This window comes from Juglans regia, chromosome 13, assembly GCF_001411555.2.
Source record: "Juglans regia cultivar Chandler chromosome 13, Walnut 2.0, whole genome shotgun sequence".
Classification (NCBI taxonomy): domain Eukaryota; kingdom Viridiplantae; phylum Streptophyta; class Magnoliopsida; order Fagales; family Juglandaceae; genus Juglans; species Juglans regia.
The window spans coordinates 22828187-22850974 of record NC_049913.1 but is presented as its reverse complement, the minus strand read 5'-3'; the positions used below and the strand labels follow the sequence as shown (position 1 = coordinate 22850974).

Genomic DNA, 22788 nt, shown 5'->3' with positions numbered 1-22788 from the left:
TTTATATTTTTTAATAATGTTTTAAAATGATAAAAAAAAATATGAATAAAAAAATAGAAGAAAAAAAAAATTAAACTAAGAAGATGACAGAATAGCTCCGCTATTCTTTTATTTATGGACTGTCATTTGACAGAGATAAATGTTGTTGAGTTTCGTTAAAGCAATAAAAGAGTCAAGAGTCTTGGACTGACAAGAGAGGAGATTGGTACCTATTTGCCTCCTGATAATCTTGATACGATTTTATCAAAAAAAAAAAAAAAATCACTCAAGAAAAGCAACAAAAGCACAAGGCCTACATGGCATCCCGACTTTATTCTATAAATACTGCTGGGTAGGAGAAAGTTAAAAATTACTTCACAACAAAAGTCAAGAACTTTTTAAATAAGAGAGAATTTATTCGTAGTCCAGTCTAACATTATCACACACGCCACACAAAACTACGGGTGGGTAGCCGGGTCGCGCATCCTGCTGACCCATCCCATTCACCCCGCCCATGCGGGATGGGGGTTTCGTCCCACTAAGATGCCCCGCCCGCACCCCAGGTCTCTTGCGGAGGCGGGAGACGAAGGGGGCAAAGCTCGCTCCGCTTTTTCCCCGCCCTGCTAATATATATATAATTAAAATTATATATATATATTAAAAAAAACCCTCATAAGTAACTGAAACGACGCTGTTTTGTCCATGACAAAATGATGTTGTTTCACTTTTAGTTAAGGTTCCCCCCTCTCCGCATCCTTCTTCTCATTCTTGAACTCTCTTCTCTCTCACTCTCAGACTCACTCTCTCTCTATCTCGATCTCTCTCACGCTCTCTCAGTCTCTCTCGCTTGATCTATTCTCTCTTTCTGTCTCACACGACTGCACGAGCAGCACCACCGGGACTCCAGTCACTCCACCGTCATTGATTTAGGGGAACTTATTTTTCACTTCGAATTCGACGCCACTCAAAAGTAAGAAATCTAAAATCCTAGATTTATTTTTTCAGTTTTGGATTGGATTTAGGGTTTCGGATTGAACCCCTAAATTGTGTTGGCTTTGTACTTTGCCTTGTTTTTTCATGTGTGGTGTATTATTATGATTTTCTTATGTCATGTATTGATTGATTTTATAGTTTTTTATTATGTTGTAAAATCAGGAATGTCTTCTGGAAGGGATTTTACTGATAGCTCTCCTACCCCTACCAGTACTCATGCCCCTACCAGTACCCCTGCCCCAGAACTTAATCCTATTCCAATCCCTGGGAGTGAGAATACACCTTGCCCCGCCCCCAAGCCCACACAAAGCAATAAACCTGTTTCCATAGTTTGGTCTCATTTTACCAAGCTAGAGAGTGGTGATCCCAATAACTCCCAAGCTAAATATAATTATATTGGGAAAATATATGAATGTCACTATAGGAAACATGGTACATCCCAGTTAAAGGTTCATCTAGAGGAACAATGCAAGAAGAGTCAAATATTAAGATCCTTACTGGAAAAGAGTCAATCTAAACTAGAAATTAGACTGAAAAAAATAGAGGTGGGAGTAGTGGAGGTCCAACGTTGAAGGGGTATACAAAGTATAATGCTGATGAATGTAGAAGGAAGTTAGCTCGTATGATTATCATAGGTGAGTTACCTTTTCAGTTTGTGGATGTGAGAGGGTTATAAGAATTTGTCCAAGAATTTGAACCTAGATTTACGTTTCATTTTAGCCACACTATGGCAAAGGATATTAAAAAGATGTACTAGAAAGATAAAGATGAGGGGCCAATTGGCGGGTTTGGTAGTTTGCCTCACTACAGATACTTGGACTTCTATCCAAAATTTTAATTATATGTCTTTGACTGTTCATTTCATTGATTCTGATTGGATTCTTCATAAAAATATTATTAAGTTTTGTCAAATAACTGATCACAAAGGGGAGACGATTAGGAAGGCTTTGCAGGCCTCAATAAAAGAATGGGGATTGGCACGGGTTTTTATAATCTCAGTTGACAATGCCTCGTCTAATGATGTCGTCTTGAAATATCTGAAGACTTATCTTAGAGAGGCAAATAAAACATTCTTGGATGATGAATATTTGCATATTAGATGTTCTACACATATTTTGAATCTAATTGTGACTGAGGGGTTGAAAGATGTTGATAACTCGGTTGCACGAGTTATACTGGCTCTGAAATTTGTGAGGTCTTCTCCTTCTAAATTGGAGACATTCAAGATTATTGTGAAGACTGTGGGCATAATATCAAAGAAAGGGTCTTTGTACTGATGTTCCTACCAGATAAAATTCAACCTTCTTGATGTTAGAGGCGGCCCAAGAATATAAGGTAGCCTTTCAATTATTAGGTGATGAAGACATTCAATATGTCAAATACTTTGATGAACACGAGGGTTTAAGAATGTCTAATGATGATGATTGGGAGGTAGTTGCTACTTTTATTGATTTTCTCGGACTTTTTTACGATGTCACGTTGAAGTTATCTGCTTCTTTGCACCCTACATCCCATGAATTTTGTCAACAAATATGTAGGGTGAAAGAAGAATTAGACGACATGTGTAGGGTTCTAATCTAAGGATGATGGGGATGGCATTGACCATGAGGGTCAAATATGATAAGTATTGGGGAGATTTGACTAGACTAGACTAAATATTTTGTTATATGTGGCTATTATTCTTGATCCCCGTCCAAAAATTTCAGGCATGTTGTATGGTTTGGGACTTGCGCATGATCAGGCATGGACTAATCTTATTGGTGAGATGGTCCAAAATACCATTTATAAATTTTATGATGAGTTCAATGCAATTAAGGGTGGTACTACATCTACTACACCTACACCTACCCCAACACCTCCTCTAGACACCGGGGCAACAGAGAAGCGTAGATTGGCATAGACTAAGACCCTCGCACATAATCACACACTAGTCCATCAATCTATGGAGGTGGTTTCAAAGTTAGACAATTATTTATCAATGAATCTTATTCAAGATGATGATGATTTTGACATATTAGGATGGTGGAAGGCAACATCAAAGAAATATCTCATCCTTTCTGAGATTGCCCATTTTATGTTGGCCATCCCTAGTAGCACCGTTGCCTCGGAGTCTGCCTTTAGTACCGGATGGCACATATTGGATCATTTCCGTATTTCATTGTCTCCTATAACTATGAAGGCGTTGATATGCACACAGAGTTGAACGATGGAAAATGATATTTATGTTCCAGATGTTTTAGATTTTAAAGAGACCGATGAAGAGGGTGGTAATCAGTCTGGATCTGGACCATCTGGTAATTGTTGTTTTTATTTTATTATTTTGATTTATTTATATTCATTTTAATTTCATCAGTATTAATTTTAGTATTGATTGTTGTAGCAACACATGAGACGACTCGGATGATGTCTACCTCCACTGCAATATGAATATGTGCTCAAGCCTCAAAAGACTACCCATCCGACCGCCCCAAATGTCACAGTCAAAGACCCAAACAGCTCACCTCTTTTTTTAAATTATTAATTTCTTAAAATATTGAAATTTGAATCATATGTACATATTATATATTTGATTTGTAATTTTGTAATGTTGATACAATGCCCCTTAGACACTTTTTTCTTTGTAATTTTGTAATTGTTTAGACTTTCTATTTTATTTTTGTAATAACTTAGTTATTATTATTATTTATTAGTTTATTAGGTAATAGACTTGTAATCTATAGTAATACTTATTAGTCTTAATTATATAAAATTGTGTATGTATATATTATTTTTATTCATGTAATTTTTTTTCTTTTTTAAACTTTTTTTTTTTTTTAGAAAAAACTTCTATTTTTATGTGCTCAAAATGGTCCCCAGAAGTTGATTCTAAGCCATTTTAGGCCCATTTCAGCAATTTTTGGACCAGCTAAAACTGGCCCAGAAACTTTAGCTGGCCCAGAAACTGCTTCTGGGCCAAAAGCCCAGTAGGGTGCGGGGGGGCAGACGGAGGACCCCCTCCACCCGCACCCCGTTATCTGGGACAGAGTCCCCCGCCCCCGCACTCCGGGGGCAGGGAGGATTAAAAAATCGCCACCCAGCCCATGCAGGGGGCAGGGTGCGGGCTACCCCACCCCGTAGGGGGCAGGTAGCACCCCTACACAAAACTATTTGCTTAAGACCAACTATAATTATAAAAACTTAAAACGCCAATATTTTTTTATCATTGTGGAGCCCACTTTAATGGTGATTTGTACATATCCCACCCTGGACATGCCGCATGAGCCGCCTTCAATTTGTGTAGGAGAGAGTAGCAGTAAAAACTAAAAACTATGGAAAAGGAGATTAGAATGAAAGGAAGACCTACGGAACTAAATGATTTTCTGCGTTTACCAGTCTATTTATGAATCGGCAAAACTTCGATGGAATCATAAAAAATCAAGTCTTTCATCTTCAGCATTAAAAGTGAGATGGACTCATTTCTTCTAGAAAGTAAATAAATACTCATTTAGGAACCCAAAAAAATGTAGAGCAAACTACTCATGAAAGCCTGACTGTCCAAGCTTTACATTATTTGAGACAGCAATATACCATCATTTTAGCAGGCATCAAGATCTCGGCATGGAGGTGGCTTTGGCTCACTCAGCAAAGTAGTATTCCCTCCTTCTGGTCCGCTCCTAATCCGCAGTGGATTTTGTGTACCAGGCTGATACATTGATGAAACGTCACTAAGCAAAGGAGAACTCAAGTTTCAAAATGAAGAAAAAAATGAACCCAATTATCCCGAGCACAATTGCCTTACCGGTAGCTTCCCCCCCTTCCTTAACATTTCAACTATCTCAACAACTCGTTTGGGAGTAACATCTTCCTGAAATTAGTAAAAAAGACTAGTAAGTTCTAAAATTTCCCAGTCATTTGACCAAGAAAGTCACAATGATTTGGCAGAATCAAAGGATGATCATGCACCGACATAGTAATTGTAAGTATATCCTTTGGATCCATTAGAGTAATCAGCCACTGTAATCATGGGAGCATTCACACAACATCCCTGCAACAACAACATTGTATACCACATCATGCTTAGTATTTAATAATGATTCAGTGATGACAAAAATATCTCTGATTTTTCTATTGAATTTGAAAGTGAAAATATAATTTCAAAAAGCTAGCCAGTCTTGAATCTTGATTCCATTTATGGTCCCATATCAATAATATAAGATGACCGCAAGGACAAGCAGTAAAGCTGGGGTAGGCACAACCACATTCAACTTGTACTTTGCCACAATCAAATCTTTTAAATAATTAAAAGGGATAAATGACCAATAACCCCATGTGCTTTACCCGGTTTGAGATTAGACCCTTGTGCAGTTTTTTTAGCATTAACACCTTGTGCTATCACAAGTTTAGAATTAACCCCCTCCGTTACAAATTCCATCCATCCTATTTAACAGAAGACACATCACTCTCTAAAGCCACCACGTGTTGGAGTTTTTTTCTTACTTAAAAAAATTCAAATAAAATATAAACTAAAAAAAACATTGGACAGAGGGGAGGGACTCCCCCCCCCCCTCCCCACCCCCAGCAGCCACCCCGTGGTGGTCCAGGTGTCGGCCACCACGTGGGTGGAAAAGAAGGGGCCAGTACTTGGTGGCCCTTTTCCGGCCACTGGGCCGGTGGGTTCGACTGCCATGGCATGGTCAGCCACCCGGTGGCCCCTAATTCACCACCCACGTGGTGGCTGGATTCGGCCACCCATGGTGCTAGCAGGGGGAGTCCTCCCCTTCGTCCAACCGTTTATTTATTTTTTATTTTTTTTGTATTTTTAATTTAAAATTATTATATTTTTATTTTTATATAAATTTTTTAAAGTAAGAAAAAAAAACTTCAACACATGGTGGCTCTAGATAGTGACGCGTGTTTTCCTTTCCATTAAGTAGGATGGTATCCCTAATTAAAATTGGATCTGGAGGAAATATGCTCGTACAAAATGTCAGTCAAAATCCATTTGATAAAAATTTCAAGGGATCACCATTCACCACACAGATTATACTTACTTCCTTCCAATAAATGCACTCCTATCCAGAATTAAGTCGAGCAAAACAAGTGTTAATGGCCGGTGGCCTACAAAAACCTAAAGGCTTGGATCAGCAACAATGAAACAAAAACTCACCATGCATTCCATTTCTCCAACCGAAAACAAACCATCTTTAGTTACTTCTGCACATGACAAATACTGGCAACTTATTCTTCAAATGTAGATTTCAAGAACACTCATGAGGTTTCAGAAAATGCAAGATGAGAAATTTTAGAGTAAATATTAAAAAAAAAATATTTTAGAGTAAATATTTTGTTTAGAACTTACCGTTGCGCTTCACTCCAAGGTGTTTCAGTAAGGCATCTTCAATTTCTCGAGAACCACGTATCATGCAGGGCGTTGTGCCACAAACCAACAGGTGGAACTTGCCAACCTGAAAAGCAAAAGAAAAGTCCATGAGGTTAAACTGCAACTTTGGTAACCTCGTACTTGTAGAAGTATTACATTATTGATAAAGAAATATGTGTTACCTTTGATCGATTGAACATAGAATAAAATGTTGCAACCTCATAAACACGGATAGGAGCAACTTCTATAATCTTAGCTACCTGAAGCATCCATAATAGAACATCAGTACACAAATATACACATCCTCCAGCATCCCCAAAGGATTACAAGTTTTTTTTTTTTTTTTTTTTTTTTTTTGTTGCTAAGTACAGGATTACGAGTTACAACATTCTGTTCACTCATAAGAAGTTTGCTCGGAGCTTCAATAGGGCAATAATGACTTTTTGATGTAGCAAAAAGATAAAAACATGTAATCACATGTATACTTCTAGAGATTAAATAGGTGTAATCACATGTATACTTCTAGTGTACCTAGGCTATGCCTATCTTTTATCAATGAAATAACTTTTTTTTTTTTTATAAGTAATAAGTTATTTCATTAATAAAAGTAGGCATAGCCCAAGTACACTAGAAGTATACATGTGATTACACCTATTTAAGCACTAGGAACAATTACAAGGAAATCATAGAAGCTGCGACCATTCCAATCAAGAGCAATGGCCCACAAAAACAAAGTCTTCCAGAAAAAACTCCTAAACTCTTCCAAGGAACGTTCATGGTCCTCAAAGAGTCTCTCGTTTCTTTCATTCCAGATACACCAGAAAATACATATAGGAACCATCTTCCACACGGCTGCAATCTGTGGTGTCCCTGTGATCCCTCTCCAGCTTGCTAACAAATCAACCACCCTACCCGACATCACCCATGCTATACCCATTCTACTGAGAAAATAAGTCCAAATATCTTGGGCAAACTCACAGTGTAGTAGTAAATGGTCCACCGATTCACCACTATTTCTGCACAAACAGCACCAGTCCGTAATAATAAGGCCAAGTCTTCTAAGGCTTTGTTGGGGAAGTGGCTATGGAGATATCATGGGGAAGAGGAAGCATTGTGGAGGGGGGTGATTGATCGTAAGTATGGTAGTGATTGGGGAGGATGGTGTACCACGGAGAGCAGGGATTCGTATGGAGTGAGTCTATGGAAGTTTATTAGGAAAGGTTGAGGTCGCTTCCTAAAACAAGTTAACTTCTCGGTTGGTGATGATTCAAAAATCAGATTTTGGTCTGATGTTTGGTGTGGGGATATTGAATTGTATCGAGCATTTCCGGTTGTTTTCAGGTTGGCAACTAATAAGCAAACTTCAGTTTCCGACGTGATGGTATCGTCCAATGGAGTGGTGCTTTGGGACGTAGGCTTCTCCAGATCTGTCCAGGATTGGGAAGTAGAGGAGGTTACTGATTTTTTTAGACAGTTGTATTCAGTGGAGTTAAGAAGACAGGGCAGGGACCAACTTTGTTGGAATCAAACAGCCTCTAAGAAGTTTACAGTTCGGTCTTTTTATAAAGTGATACTAAATCAGCACCATATTGGCTTTCCTTGGAAGAGGATTTGGAAGGCTCATGTTCCGTCAAGGGTGGCTTTTTTGTATGGACAGCAGCAATAGGGAATAGTCAGACGATTGACAACCTGAGGAAGCGCGGAATGATTGTTGTGGATTGGTGCTTTATGTGCAAGAAAGAAGCGGAATCAGCGAACCACCTACTACTTCATTGTGAAATGGCTAAAGTGCTATGGGATGGTATGTTTGGAAGGGTTGGGCTGTGCTGGGTTATGCCAGAAGCAATGGTCGATTTCCTAACATGCTGGACCAACTTTCAAATGCATACTTGTTCCCAAGTGGCAGCTGCTTGGAAAATGTTGCCTTTGTGTATTATGTGGTGTATTTGGTGGGAGAGAAATGACCGGTGCTTTAATGATCGGGAACGCAATAGAGATGCATTTTGGAAGTTTTTTATAAGCACTCTACTTAGCTAGTTCTCTGCTAATGTACTGAAGGTAGGGGCTGTAAACGAGTTCTTGTCTTCGTTTTTCTAAGTTCTAGAATGTATTAGGTGTTTCTTGTGTATACTTCCTGTGTACTCGGGCTATGCCTATTACATTGATATTAATAAAGTTATTACTTATCAAAAAAAAAATATTCTCAATGGTCATGATCTTCCCTAGAGCTGCCGTCCAGACAAAAAATGCAGCATTTGTAGATGCTTTAGTCCTCCATATATTCTTCCAAAGAAAATTGTGCCTTTGATGCATAGTAATAGAGTCATAAAAAGAGCATACCGAGAATTTCCCTTTTCTAGAATGTCACCATTCCATCATATCTTCCGTTGTGACGGCAATAGGGATGTTGTACAGCATATTCAGAAATTCCATCAGCACCGTCACTTCCCAGTCATGTGCATCTCGAGTAAGGCTGATGTTCCACTCCTGTGAACCTTGATTAATAACCCGCAAATCGGCCACCATAGCTTCCTTTTCCCGTGCAATTCTAAAAATCATAGGATAAGCATCCTTCAAGGCCGTGTCTCTCAACCACACATCTTGCCAGAAATTAATCCTACTACCATCTCCCAAACGCAGCCGAGTATTACTAACAAAGGAGCACCAACCTTTTCGTATATACTTTCATAGCCCCACACCATACGTCCCCCTCCCCTCTTTAGAGCACCAACCCCCCCTTTTCCTACCATACTTCATGTCAACCACCCCTTTCCATAAAGTTCCCCTCTCATGGTTGTAACGCCACAACCATTTACCTAATAGTGCCTTATTGAACGCCCTCACATTCCGAACCCCCAATCCACCATCTCTCAAAGGAGAGCATACCTGATCCCACCCTACTAAGTGAAACTTAAACTCCTCTCCTAGCCCACTCCACAAAAAATCACGTTGGATCTTCTCTATTCTAGAAGCAATACTAGCGGGTAGGGGAAATAAAGATAAGTAATATGTGGGGAGATTGGATAAGGTACTCTTAATGAGTGTGATTTTCCCCCCTTTAGAAAGATACAACCTTTTCCACCCGACCAACCTACGCTCAAATTTTTCCAGCACCACCTCCCATATACTTTTAGCTTTGAAAGAAGCCCCCAACGGGAGTCCAAGGTACTTCAATGGCAATAAGGAAACCCCACAACCCAAAATATTCGCCAACCCTCTAATATTGCTAACATTGCCAACGGCAACCATCTCCGTCTTGGCCAGATTAATCTTCAGTCCAGATACCGCTTCAAAACAAAGTAGAATGGCCTTCAAAGATTTGATATGTCCTGCATTTGCCTCACAAAATAACAAAGTGTCATCTGCAAACAAAATGTGAGAAATAATGGTTGAGCCGTGAATATCTCCCACCGAGAACCCTGAAAAGAATCCCCCTTCTACTGCCGCTATCACCATACGACTTAGAGCCTCCATTACTAAGACAAATAAAAGGGGTGATAGTGAGTCACCTTGTCTTAGACCCCGTGAGCTATTAAAGAAGCCCACTGGATCACCATTAACCAGAACCGAGAAACGAGCCGTTGACCCACAATACTTCATCCACTTCCTCCATTTTTCCCCGAACCCGCATCTACTCAGCATATATATCAGAAAATCCCAATTAACATGATCATAGGCCTTCTCCATATCAAGTTTGCATAAAATACCTGGAGCTCCCGACTTGATCCTACTATCCAAACATTCATTAGCTATAAGAACCGAGTCCAAAATTTGCCTCCCTCTCACAAAGGCATTTTGGGACTTGGAGATAATCTTCTCCATGACCGTGCTCATCCTATTGGTCAGAACTTTGGCAAATATCTTATACACGCTGTCCACGAGACTAATCGGCCTGAAATCTTGTACCTCTCTTGCACCTGCCTTTTTAGGGACTAATGCAATGAATGTGGCATTTAAGCTTTTCTCAAATCTACTAAAAGTGAAGAATTCCTGGAAAACCAGCATTACTTCCTCACGCACCACCTCCCAACATTTCAGAAAAAAAAGCCATAGTGAAACCATCCGGGCCTGGAGCTTTGTCTTTATTCATTTTCTTAATTATTTGATGTACCTCTTCCTCTTCGAATGGTCTCTCCACCCAAGCCATACTATTTTGATCAATGACCTCAAAGGCTAGTCCATCTACTGAAGGCCTCCACGAATGAGGTTCTGACAACAAATGTCAAAATTCCCAACCACATGCTCCTTTATCTCCGCCTGATCTAAGGAAACATTTCCATCTATGTTCAAGGACTCAATAGAGTTAAACCTCCTATGAGCATTGGCAATACGGTGAAAGAACTTTGTGCTTTTATCCCCCTCACGAAGCCACAAAGCCCTTGACTTTTGTCTCCAAGAAATCTCCTCCATTAAAGTCAATCTTTCTAAATCAGCTACTCCTTGAACTTTTCTGTTATTTTCATCCCCTACTTCTTCCAAGCCTTGTAACTCCTGGAACAAACTCTTCTTCTGCGAGCTTACATTACCAACTACCTGTTCATTCCAAGTCTTTAAATCCTTCTTCAATGCTTTCAACTTTCCAGCCAATACGTAACTCGGATTACCTTCAATAAGATATGAATTCCACCATTGTTTGACCAAGTCCACAAAACCCTCCATCTTTAACCACATATTCTCAAACTTGAATGGCCTTCTACCCCCTTGAACCCCACCGCAGTCTAACAATATAGGAAAATGATCAGAGCATAACCTTGGAAGCCTAGTCTGACTTACATCTGGAAAATGTATCTCCCATGAAGGAGAAATGAGAAATCTGTCCAGTCTTGACCAAGTTTAATTGTTAGACCAAGTGTAATCTCCTCCCATTAACGATAAGTCCATCAAACCTACCTCAAAAATGAAATTCGAAAAATCCACCATAGCTTGATTTTGTCGTCCCTCCCCTGATCTTTCGCTGGATAATCTTGTGACATTAAAATCCCCACCAATACACCATGGGACCTCCCACCAAGAGCATAGGCTAGCAAGTTCATCCCAAAGCAACCTCCTCTCACTGCCCAAGTTAGGACCATAAACCCCAACAAATGCCCATAAAAAGTCATCTTCAGAATTTTTAAAGTAGCACCCCACCGAGTGTTCTCCCACAAACTCATCAATATTCTCCACCACCCTCTTATCCCACATGATCAAAATACCCCCCGAGGCCCCTTCCGAGGGTAAATATAGCCAGCCTACATATTGACAACTCCATATGCTCCGAATAATTCTTCTAGTGATAAGCTTTAACTTTGTTTCCTGTAGGCAAATAATGTCCACTTTCCATTGCCTTAATAAAGCTCTTATTCGAAGACGTTTATTTATCTCGTTCAGCCCCCTAACATTCCAGCACAAAATTCTGGGCTTCATTTATCAATTGTTCCAGCCCTCCCCTTGTTTCTTCCACGGCTTGCACTCCCCTCCTTTCCGTCATAATTAATGAACCACGTCAACCTCTTCAACTCCCTCTCTCTCTTTAATCCTGCCCCATGTTGTCCTGCCTCAATGGCTATAATCAGTGCCTTAAACTGATCTTCGTAGCCCTTACACAAAATTCCCATGCAATTTTGAAGTTCCTCTACCTTTTTCAATATCTAATCCTCTGAAACAGTAGGATGAACCATGCTTATTGGAGTAGGATCTTCTACAAACTCCACCCCCTCTGTTGAGCTTGGAACAAACGCCTTCAATAGGCCTTCCCCTTCTATCACTGATGTGTTCCCACACTCCACAGCTACGATCGAATCTGATCTATCTCCCTCAAAGTACATATCCATATGGACCTGACCCGATAGTGACAAATTCAGAGGCATCCCATGACTCACCGTGGAAATCTGTGGTAGCCCAGTTCCCGTAATCAGTTCCAGGCCTTCCCCTTCATCAATTTCTCCCATTTCCATCAGAGTCTCCATAAGTCGTCGTCCTTCTCTGTGCCAAACACTACCCCGAAACTGTACTTGGCATGAGGATTTCGGGTCCCTCCTGAGAACCCGGTACAACGGGAACTGAGGGAATGTCCGAAATACACTTAAGCTGCTGCGACGTCACTGCCGATGGCTTCTCAGAGTCGTCGGAGGCTGCCGCCCTTGTCTGTGTCGGCCGCTGCCCAAGATTCGGACTCAGCATGGATATTTCGGGTCCCTCCAGAGACCCCAATACCACTGGAACTGAGGGTTGTGGCGTTACTTCCGACGGCAATGCTTCCATCGCCGTCACCACTACCTTCGACGACTGAGGTTTCGCCAGAGTAAGTGCCGCTAGCTCCCCCGCTATGCTTGCGGGTTGCGGTTTCTTTCTCCAGAAAGAACCCGCCTGGAGAAAGGGCTCGGGCCCTGGCCCAACGCCACTGACCTGGGCCTTCCCTTTGGGCCTGCCATCTTGGCCCATTCCCATTGTTTTTTTCTTCCCATTCTCCAGCCCACACCCCAAGCCCAGCCCTGCCTCTTCTTTACCCAAAACACACCATATCAGTCCCTTCACTTTAGAACTTATCTCCTCCAACGAATCCTATATATCCCGTAATTCCCTCAAAATAGTTACCTCTACTTGCCCAGACCGCCTGCCTCTTCCATCTTGTCTCTGATCTTCTCCCAAAACAGGAATATCGCCTACCCTTATTAGACCTGCCATGTCTGACTTTTGCACGTCTCTAGTTGACTGCAAAGCCTCCTTATACGACCGAGATGACGTAAAGGCTACTACCGATGAAGACGGAAGGTTTCTCCCCTTCCCACCACCACTTCCCACCTCCCTCAACGCCACCGCAAGATTTCTCCACCCCCTCCCATCTCTGTCTCCAGGTATGATGATGAAACTTCGACTTCCACCACCACTATAAACCACCAGAGACAAATAACTGCCGCGGGAGTTTGAACCTTGCTGCGCAACAAACGCTCTGCTTCCTTCTCTATGAAAAGAGTAATATCCCTTCCCATTGTGCTTTTGACAATCCTCCAATGTTCTTGAAGCCCAATGTACTGTATCCACACCCAACCTCAAGTTTTGCACTCCTTTCCATCCCTTCTCAGTGATGATCACTCCACTCCCATCTGCACGAACCTCAAACACCTTAGACTCAATTACTAGACTTCTCACAGAAGTCATTTTCCTTCCAAGAACACTCCAGAAAACCACCTTCAATCACCCTCCACCGCCATGCACAGCATAAGTTTCAAGAGAAAATTTTGTGTACGGAGAGAAAAAGTCGCAGGAGAGAGAAAAATTGTGTACGGAGAGTCAATGAAATAACTTATTACTTATAAAAAAAAAAACATTAGATGGCTGCCCATTTATGATTCTCTAGCTTTATCTAGCAGAATTTTCTTTATCTTTCTACTTTTTCTAGTTAGATGTATCTGATCTATTCTCCCAGTGTACTTGGATAGTGCTTGTTTGATCATTAACCTCGTAGAAAAAGATGGACTATTCATACCAATGGCATCGAATTTGATTTAGAGTGATGAAAATAAATAAGCTGTAGCCAACTATAAATATTCTTCTACTTTGTGGAGGTTAATTGGTGTGTGACACACACACATATTCCTCTATGCGTATGCGTGTGCATGTTATATATTGATCCACTATATCATGTTTATCATTCTGTTCCCACAAAAATGAAGGTTGAATTGGATGTGATCATATATGTATGTACACAAGCATATGGGAGGAAAAAACTTAAATGAGTGATACCAACATACTGCATTCATAGCTGAAACAGTAAGCCATCCACCATGCTGCTGCTGTGCAAGATCTAGCAAAGGAATCACTGCAGATTGTTTGTAGTTTGATGGATAGTGGGATAATATTTCCTTAGCCTGCAAATGCACAAGTTCAATTGTTAAAGATTTAAGAAATGAAAAAAGAAAAAAAAAAAGCACTAATACGTGCCAAGGAACATCATTAGTGGCTAGGGTTAGATAGGTTGTATGAAGCTATAAGACATCAAAAATAAATTGGAGAATTCAATCTTTTCTTTTCCTCTTGCTTTTAAATTATTATGCAATCAATCAACCTAAGAGTAGCAACAGAAATCCCTACCAAATTGTTCACTATCCCACCCCAATGGCCGGTCAGACTCGTTCATTTTTTTTATTGGCACCAAGTGTTCGAGAACAAGTCCTTGCTAATCTTGGGGGTGCATGGGCCCTAGGCATGGAGTTTCCTGCAAATGCCCTTCGGATAATTCAATGGGAAATTCCTCCAGATCGATGGTCCCTAGAAATAGTCTACACCCAAAAGGATTCAAAACTTGGACCTGAAGGGAACATACCACCAAGACCAAGGCTCTTACCACTTAAGCCAACCCCTAGGGGTTCAAACTCGTTCATGAACTATGTACATGAGAAATCAGTCAAAAGAAATTATTTTCAATAAAGGAGTAGGTATAAAAAATACTCCAGATTTATAGCTGTATTAGAATGTGAAATTACTCAGATTTATAGCTGTATTAGAGTGTTAATGTTATTTACAAGTAGAAACCTTTTATACGAAAAAAAAAAAATGTATCAAAAAGCAGTTCTTTAGGGGAAAAAGAAATTCAATCCTTCTTTGCTTTACTATATGAACTGGCATTGTCATAAAGCCCAAGCCATGTGCTGCAGCAGGGAAAAAATAATTAATTGCCACTAAGATTTTAAAGGAATTGGGATACTGAGTATGACCGCGTTATTTAGTTCTAAATAACTGAAGCATAAAGAGAGTGCAGAAGTTTGGGGTATCACAAATTAGCATAAATATTTTATCTAAACAAGAGCAAAAAAGAAACAGATCTGTGGTTAAGAAAAGCTCCCGTAACTCGCTTAGTTTAATTTAGGTCTTCGACTTTGCTCAGTTTAACTATAAGCCAGAATTTGAGAATTCGCCCCAAACACAAACACCTATCTCATTCTTGCGGGTAAAAAAGGTGCCATTTGAGCAAGTACATATAAGTCAAATACCAAATTGATATCTTATCACATTACAGTTTGTCTATAGTAATTAACTTATCAAAAAAGTTTGTCAATAGTAATTAGATCTTATAAAGCATATAAACAGAACATTATAGTTATGTTGAATCATCTGGAAAAAGGCATGTCATCTGGAAAAAAGTATGGGAAGTTTTTGGGAACTTGTCATTGAAGCAAAAATCTTCTCCATCATGAGAGAAGGAGGTCTCATACGTATCACTGAGAGAGGTAGGAGGTTTAAACAAGAGGTATTGATGGGCTTGAGCACTGCACAGTGGCTTGAGAGAGTTTTGGAGGAGAGTGAGACGAGTGTTAAAAAGGATTATTATTCATCAACAAGGGAGGGGTACCGGAGTTTCATAGCGCAGAGATGTTCCAATAAACGTGGCAGATTCTTGGAGATTGCTGTGTATGCTGAAGGGGGTCGCCGTAGTCTCATTTTGATTCCTGAAGAAGTGGGAGGAAGGGGATGGAGAAGATTGAGGGAGGTGCTAAGGAAGGCCACTCTGCTGGGTAGAAAGTCCGCTGGGTATGGTGATGATATTCAGAGGAGGCAGTGGGGGAAGGAGACTCAATTTAAATCATATAAAGAAGCTTTAACATCGACAGAGACATGCGTTGAGCCAAGGAAAGGGGCTGGCGGAGGAGAAGGGTCTCGAGGTCACCAGGGCTACTTTCGAGAAGGAGATTACGAGAGAGACATGCGGGAGGTACACTGCATGGTGAGGGACGTGCAGTGGCAGTTGAGGAACTTGCAGAAGGAAGTCGAAAAGGTGTTGCGTGTTGTCGGGGATGGAATGGGTCTTGTTGAAAAGGGGCGTTTAAGGGATGATAAGGGGAAGGGGCAGACAACGGGAGGGCCATCTCATATGGGCCCTTATGGGCCAAAATAGGCCCGAGACCCGCGCGGAAGATGGAGGCCCATCTTCAAGACCCGAAACCTCTGGAGGCCTAGGGCAACTTCTGCGAAGGGAGGAGAGCAGCCGTCATCGATGTCGCAGCGCCATAAACAGGCTGAGGACTTGCCGGAATCATCGTCGCGACGAACTCAGAAGTCGCCGACGAAGACACTGATCCAGCAGGAAGGTGAGAAGCACACGTCGGCGATAGAAACAAACCGAGAAGTGGTTCTTCCACCACCACCGAGCGTAGTTCTTCCTCCTCCGAGTGCACAGAACGTGCCGATGGGGAGTGGGGGAGGTACTGAAGGTGCACAGAACGTGCCGATGGGGAGTGGGGGGGGTGATGAAGGTCCGACGTGCACTTCTGAGCCATACAATGAAGACGTATTAAGGAGGGACAGTGAAATGGGAGATTCGGCAAGTGAAGATTTATTCCTTTCGGATGAGGAAAATTCCCAGAGGCTTATTCAGGTGTCAAATAACTCTATGGATGAAGTAGGTCTGGAGGAACTACAGGAATTTCAAATTCAAAATCCTTTCCCGTTGAGTTGTCTCTTCCCAGATCAGTCGAATGCTTCAGATTGGGTTTTTAAAACAGTAAAAGATATTCAGGAAATTGTGGGATTGAAATGTGAAGGGTATGAGGAGCAATTCATGGCACTCCTCACGGCCATTGAAGCAGGCCATCAACAACAAAAGAAAATAGGATCCAAAAAACAGCGCGAGCTTAGGAGGTTGACATGGTCAATGAACTCTGAAGGTAGTTCTAGTAGGGAAAGGACTAAAGGAAAGGGGCTGGCCCTTCCCAAATGAAACCAAAAATAGTTTCATGGAATGTCCGTGGCCTAAATGTGTTGAGTAAGAGACTTCAAGTGAGAAACTTGTTGAGAGAATGGAAGGCGGACATTGTTTGTTTACAGGAGACGAAGTTGAAAGCTATCACCACAAGTATTGTAAGAAGTGTATGGAGCTGCACACATGTGGAGTGGGTATACTTGGCAGCTAATGGGGCCTCAGGAGGTGTTTTGGTGATGTGGGATCAAAGGGTAGTGGAGAAAAAGGAGGAGTTTATTGGGGCTTTTACGGTAGCATGCTCGTTTATGAGCGTCTCGGATGGATTTTTGTGGGCATTTGCAGGGGTTTATGGTCCAAATTCAGACATGGATCGTAGACTTTTGTGGGATGAATTAGCTGGAGTATACAGTTGGTGGGATCTTCCATGGTGTATTGGAGGAGATTTTAACGTAACAAGATTCCCTAGTGAGAGCTTTGGTAATAGAAGACTACGGCCAGCTATGACTGATTTTTCGGAATGTATTTTTGAGTTGAATCTTGTGGATCTACCTATGGCGAGAGGCTTAGGTACGTGGGCTAATAATCAGACGTGGTCTCGAATAGATAGATTCTTAATTTTCCCTGAGTGGGAAAGTCATTTCCCTGAGGTTTGGGGCAAAAAAGAATGCCTAGATTATGTTCGGATCATTGGCCAATTATGTTGGATTCTGGTGGGATTTAAAGAAGACGTAGGTATTTTAAGTTTGAAAATATGTGGCTGGAAACAGAAGGTTTTGTTGATAGGGTCAAACAGTGGTGGTCATCTTATCATTTTCAGGGCACTCCAAGTTTTATTCTGGCGGGGAAATTGAAAGCTTTAAAACAAGATTTAAAATTATGGAATAGACAGTCTTTTGGAGACATTGGGGAACAAAAGAAAACCAAGACAAGGGAGATCGCTAAAATGGATAGGATTCAAGAGTCCAGGTCTTTATCACAGGACGAAATGATTAAAAAATTAGAGTTGGTTGCAGATCTTGAGAGGATCATTCTACTAGAAGAGATTTCGTGGCGGCAAAAGTCGAGAGCACTATAGTTGAAGAAAGGTGATAGATGCACTAAGTTTTTCCATAGGGTGGCCAATTCTCACAGAAGATCTAATAATATTGAGATGCTGAAGATAGATGGGGCAGAGTGCAAGGATGAACAGAGAATTAATGATCATGTAGTTGGGTTCTTTGAACAACTACTTACTGAACAGGAGGTTTGGCGACCAAAGCTTGATGGATTAGCTTTCGACTCTATTGGGCCTAGGGATGGTATTCACTTGGAGAGGCCGTTTGAGGAGGGTGAGGTTTTCGAAGTGGTGAGGAAGATGGCCAAAGACAAGGCTCCGGGTCCTGACGGGTTTTCTATGGATTTTTTTCAAACTTGCTGGGAAATACTAAAAGATGATCTCATGTTGGTGTTCCAGGAGTTTCATGAAGTTGGACATTTCGAGAAAAGCCTAAATGCCACATTTCTTGTTTTGATTCCAAAGAGAGTTGTGGCTGAAGAAATCAGGGAGTTCCGACCCATTAGTCTAATAAATGGGGTTTACAAGATCATTTCTAAGGTTCTTGCAAAACGCCTTAGTGAGGTAGTGGGAAAGATAATTTCAAAGCCTCAAAATGCTTTTGTCAAGGATAGACAGATCCTAGATGCTGTCCTTATCGCAAATGAATGTTTGGACAGCAGACTAAAAGATGGTAGTAATGGGGTCTTATGCAAACTAGACATGGAAAAAACGTATGATCATGTAAATTGGAAGTTTTTACTAGACCTTCTAAGGAGATGTGGATTTGGGGAAAGATGGAGATCATGGATCCGTTGGTGTATATCTACAACAAAATTTTCAGTGCTGATAAATGGAAGTCCAACGGGTTTTTTTAATAGTACACGAGGCCTTAGACAAGGAGATCCGTTGTCACCATTACTTTTTGTCATTGTAATGGAGGCTTTGAGCAGAATGATTTCAGCTCTGGTTGCAAATGGGTGTCTGAATGGGTATTCAATAGGATCCCCGGGGAGAGGATCAATTAATATTTCACATTTATTGTTTGCAGATGATACTCTTATTTTTTGCGAGGCAGACAACAATCAGATTCGTGTCTTAAAGGCCCTTCTCCTTTGTTTTGAAGCAGCTTCAGGGTTGAAAGTGAACTTGGATAAATCAGAGATGGTGCCTATTGGAGGTGTGCAACGGATAAGACAGTTGGCTAATACTCTGGGGTGTAAGATTGCTTCACTCCCTATGACATACCTTGGTCTTCCATTGGGGTCTGTCTCACGAGCGATTCCTATATGGAATATAGTGATTGAGAAAGTAGAGCGTCGATTAGCAGGATGGAAGAGAATGTATTTGTCAAAAGGCGGTAGGATTACCTTGATAAAGAGTACGTTATCTAACTTACCGACATATTTTCTATCTTTGTTCCCTATCCCAGCAAGTGTGGCAGTTCGCATTGAGAAACTACATCGAGATTTCCTATGGGGAGGAATGGGGGAAGAATTTAAATTTCACCTAGTCAGGTGGGAAAATGTTTGTAGACCTATCTCTTCTGGCGGGTTGGGCATTAGAAATTTGAGAATCTTTAATCGGGCATTACTTGGGAAATGGTTGTAGAGATACCATAAAGAACCTGAGGCATTATGGAAACTGGTGATCGAGAGTAAATATGGAGAATTATGGGGGGGATGGTGTACCAATGAAGTGAGTGGGACATATGGTGTGAGTTTGTGGAAACATATAAGAAGAGGTTGGGGGGTCTTTTCCAGGCACATAAGATTTTGTCTTGGAAATGGGACTAGGATCAAATTTTGGTATGATAATTGGAGTGGTAATGGGGTTTTAAAGGATCTATTTCCTATTCTTTTTAGGGTGGCAAGTGATAATGATGTATCCGTGGCGGAAGTTATGGTAATAGTGGGGGAACAAATTCAATGGAACATTAATTTTAGCCGGGCAGCACATGATTGAGAAGTTGATATTTTTGCAGCCTTCTTCAGCCTCTTATATTCTCTCAAACGCAGCAATCATCAAGCTGATAGGTTGTGGTGGTTACACACGGGGAAAGGCTTATTCTCGGTTCGCTCGTATTATAAATCTTTATCACAAGAACAGCCAACCCAATTCCCTTGGAAAAGGATTTGGAGACACAAGGCGCCCCTCAAAGCAGCGTTTTTTGTGTGGACTGCTTCTTTGGGTAAGATACTCACAACAGATAATTTGAGAAGACGAGGAGTGATCATCGTTGATTGGTGCTGCATGTGCAAGAACGAGGGTGAATCGGTGGATCATCTTCTACTATATTGTGATATAGCTAGAGGGATATGGAATGAAGTATTCAGAAGATTAGGCTTGGGATGGGTTATGCCCGAGTCCGTGGTGGAGATGTTGGCTAGTTGGACAGATTTAAGAGGTAACAAACAGATCAAGGCTATATGGAAGATGGTGCCTATTTGTGTCATGTGGTGTCTATGGCAGGAGCGTAACGAACGGACTTTTGAAGACAAAGAAAGATCAATAGAGGAACTAAAGGCTTTCTTGTTTAGAACCCTATGTACTTGGGCTAATTCCGTTAACTTTAATGGCCAAGATTTCCATGCTTTCCTTATTTCCAATGTTCCTACTTAGCTAGGACATTCTTTGTACTGAACATGGCTTTTGCCTATTCTTTTATTAATATACTTACAATTATCAAAAAAAATAGTTATGTTGAATTCTGATGCTTTCTTATTGCAACGGCCATATCTGTGTTCCCAATGAAATTACAAGAAGTTGAACTTGAGTGAGTGGTACAGGATGTCAAAACAAAAACATGGACAAAGCTCAAATTAGCTTTCCTTGATTAAGCTTGTGCACAGGCTCCACTACCGCCAGAAACAGACAACTCAAGGTTAAACAGGTATGTTGAACTCAGCCATACCTCAGGCTTTGCTTGAGCTCCGTCCAAATTTAAACCAAGCCAAGTGCGGAAATACCCAAACCTTGGCTTGTGCATTGTTTTAATTCCAGGGACCAGTATAATTCAGTCAACAAAACTAGGATAACAATGTTTCACAAAACTAGGACCCAAATCCACAGCATCTCAATTACTTTCTGATATATTTAAAACCAAAAAAAAAAAAAAACAGAAGGCATAACCCAAGTACACAAGTAGTATACAAGAGGAACACCCAATTAGAATAGGAAAAGAGACAAGAAAAACATGAAAATGCAGCCCATTACAATCAATAGAACTACCCAAAGGAAGAAAGTATTAAGCTTCTCCAACGTCTGTCGTCATTCCTCAAAATGTCTGATGTTCTTTTCCTCAAAATACACCCCGCTAGACAAATAGGAACCATCTTCCACACTATTGCAACTTGAGGCTATCATAGAAGCCTCTCCAAATGGTGAAGAGATTTACTATCCTTCCCAGGAATAACCAACTCAAATAAAAAATCATTTCATAATGTATTGGCAACCTCACAATGGAGTTAAAAGGTGGTCTACAAATTCCCCGCTCTGTTGGCACATCCATGACCAAGTTTTTACAATTATATGATGTTTCTTTTGGATGTCCATGTGAGGATTTTCCCTGAGGGGATTTTATAGGTAAAAACATATAAAGCTACAACCCCTGGGGTTTGGCTCAAGTGATAAGGGCCTTGGTATTGGGGATATGCTACCCCCATGTCTAAGGTTTGAACCCTTGGGTGCAAAAAATTTCTAGGGGTCGCATCCTGCCGATGAAAAACTGATAATTTACCTAATTTGTGGGATAGGGGCGCATTACACAAGTCCAAAGTTTATTTGGGTAAAACATTGGACATGCTTTAAGCAGCAAAACATGCTTTAATTGAGACATGCTTTAAGCAGCAAAAAATTGATGACCCAATGCTTGGGATTTTTTTTTTTTTTTGTTGGAAGCCCAACAACTAAAATATGCATATTAACTGCAAATTCGCAAGAACATACTTTGGGAAAAAGTCAAGGGAAAGGCTTTCAAACTAGATATTTATACAAGCAAATTGGCGTTATTCAACAGATACAAATACGGGAAAATAGAGATTTTTTTTATATAATACAAAACCACACAAAAGAAAAACAAAATCAAAATAACGACAGAAAAATTATCGCATGTACTTTCACAATTTTACCTTCTCTTTGTTTACATCAGTGAATTCCCACGGCTGTTCCGGGTTGTTATCCGGTGAATCAATGTGCTGCTCATTCAATATTCAAGAAAAAAACCTTCGACTCAATTATCAAACTAGTAAAATTGAAAATTGAATAATTAAATCAGCATAAAGACGAAATAATTATATTCGTGCAATGAAGTGATTGGGAAGTAAGTGACTCACGTAGTTGAGAGCAGTAGAGAAGGATCGCGACGACAACGGCTGCAGTAAAAATAGGAAGACTCAAAACCGAAACAGAGCGATGTGATTGGATGAGAGAGAGAGAGAGAGAATAAGGACCTGACGGAAAATCTGACGGATCTCAAGGAGACGGTTGGCGGCGAGGCGAGCCAGCATTTTCCTCTGAGACCGGCGAGGTGAGCTGAGCTTAGCTGAGGAAGATTCTTTTTTCTTTTTCTTTTCTTCTGTTCTCGTGGCTTTGGTTACGGCCTCTCTAAATCTTGAGAGCTCTTGGAGTTGGGGATAGAAAGAGCGAGTTTACGGCCAGTTGGTAGTTTTCATTTTTCCTTTCCTTTTTTTATTTGTTTAATTTTTCTCTAGGAATTTTTTTTTTTAATTTTTTTTTTACTGAAAA

General features: G+C 40.8%; 1 protein-coding gene across 1 annotated transcript; it reads right to left on the bottom strand.

Annotated features, from left to right (window-relative positions):
- Window positions 1–4316: 4316 nt before the first annotated feature.
- On the bottom strand, window positions 4317–22701 carry LOC108988509 (NADH dehydrogenase [ubiquinone] flavoprotein 2, mitochondrial-like). Its single transcript, XM_018961778.2, has 10 exons — window positions 22494–22701; window positions 22377–22415; window positions 22173–22238; window positions 14065–14181; window positions 6514–6591; window positions 6311–6416; window positions 6119–6165; window positions 4919–4996; window positions 4751–4816; window positions 4317–4654 (listed from the first exon to the last, which is right to left on the bottom strand). The coding sequence occupies exons 1-10, from the start codon at window positions 22548–22550 to the stop codon at window positions 4547–4549; spliced, it is 762 nt and encodes a 253-aa protein (XP_018817323.1). The 5' UTR covers window positions 22551–22701; the 3' UTR covers window positions 4317–4546.
- Between the last annotated feature and the right edge of the window lie 87 nt (window positions 22702–22788).

Bases quoted from the DNA above. Each gene is read 5' to 3' on its own strand.
- LOC108988509 (XM_018961778.2), bottom strand. From the start codon at position 22,550: ATGCTGGCTCGCCTCGCCGCCAACCGTCTCCTTGAGATCCGTCAGATT. The intron at 14,182-22,172 runs GTAAAATTGTGA...GTGCATTTGCAG, and splicing joins CTGATGTAAACAAAGAGAAG to GCTAAGGAAATATTATCCCA. The intron at 6,592-14,064 runs GTATGTTGGTAT...TGGATGCTTCAG, and splicing joins CTGTTTCAGCTATGAATGCA to GTAGCTAAGATTATAGAAGT.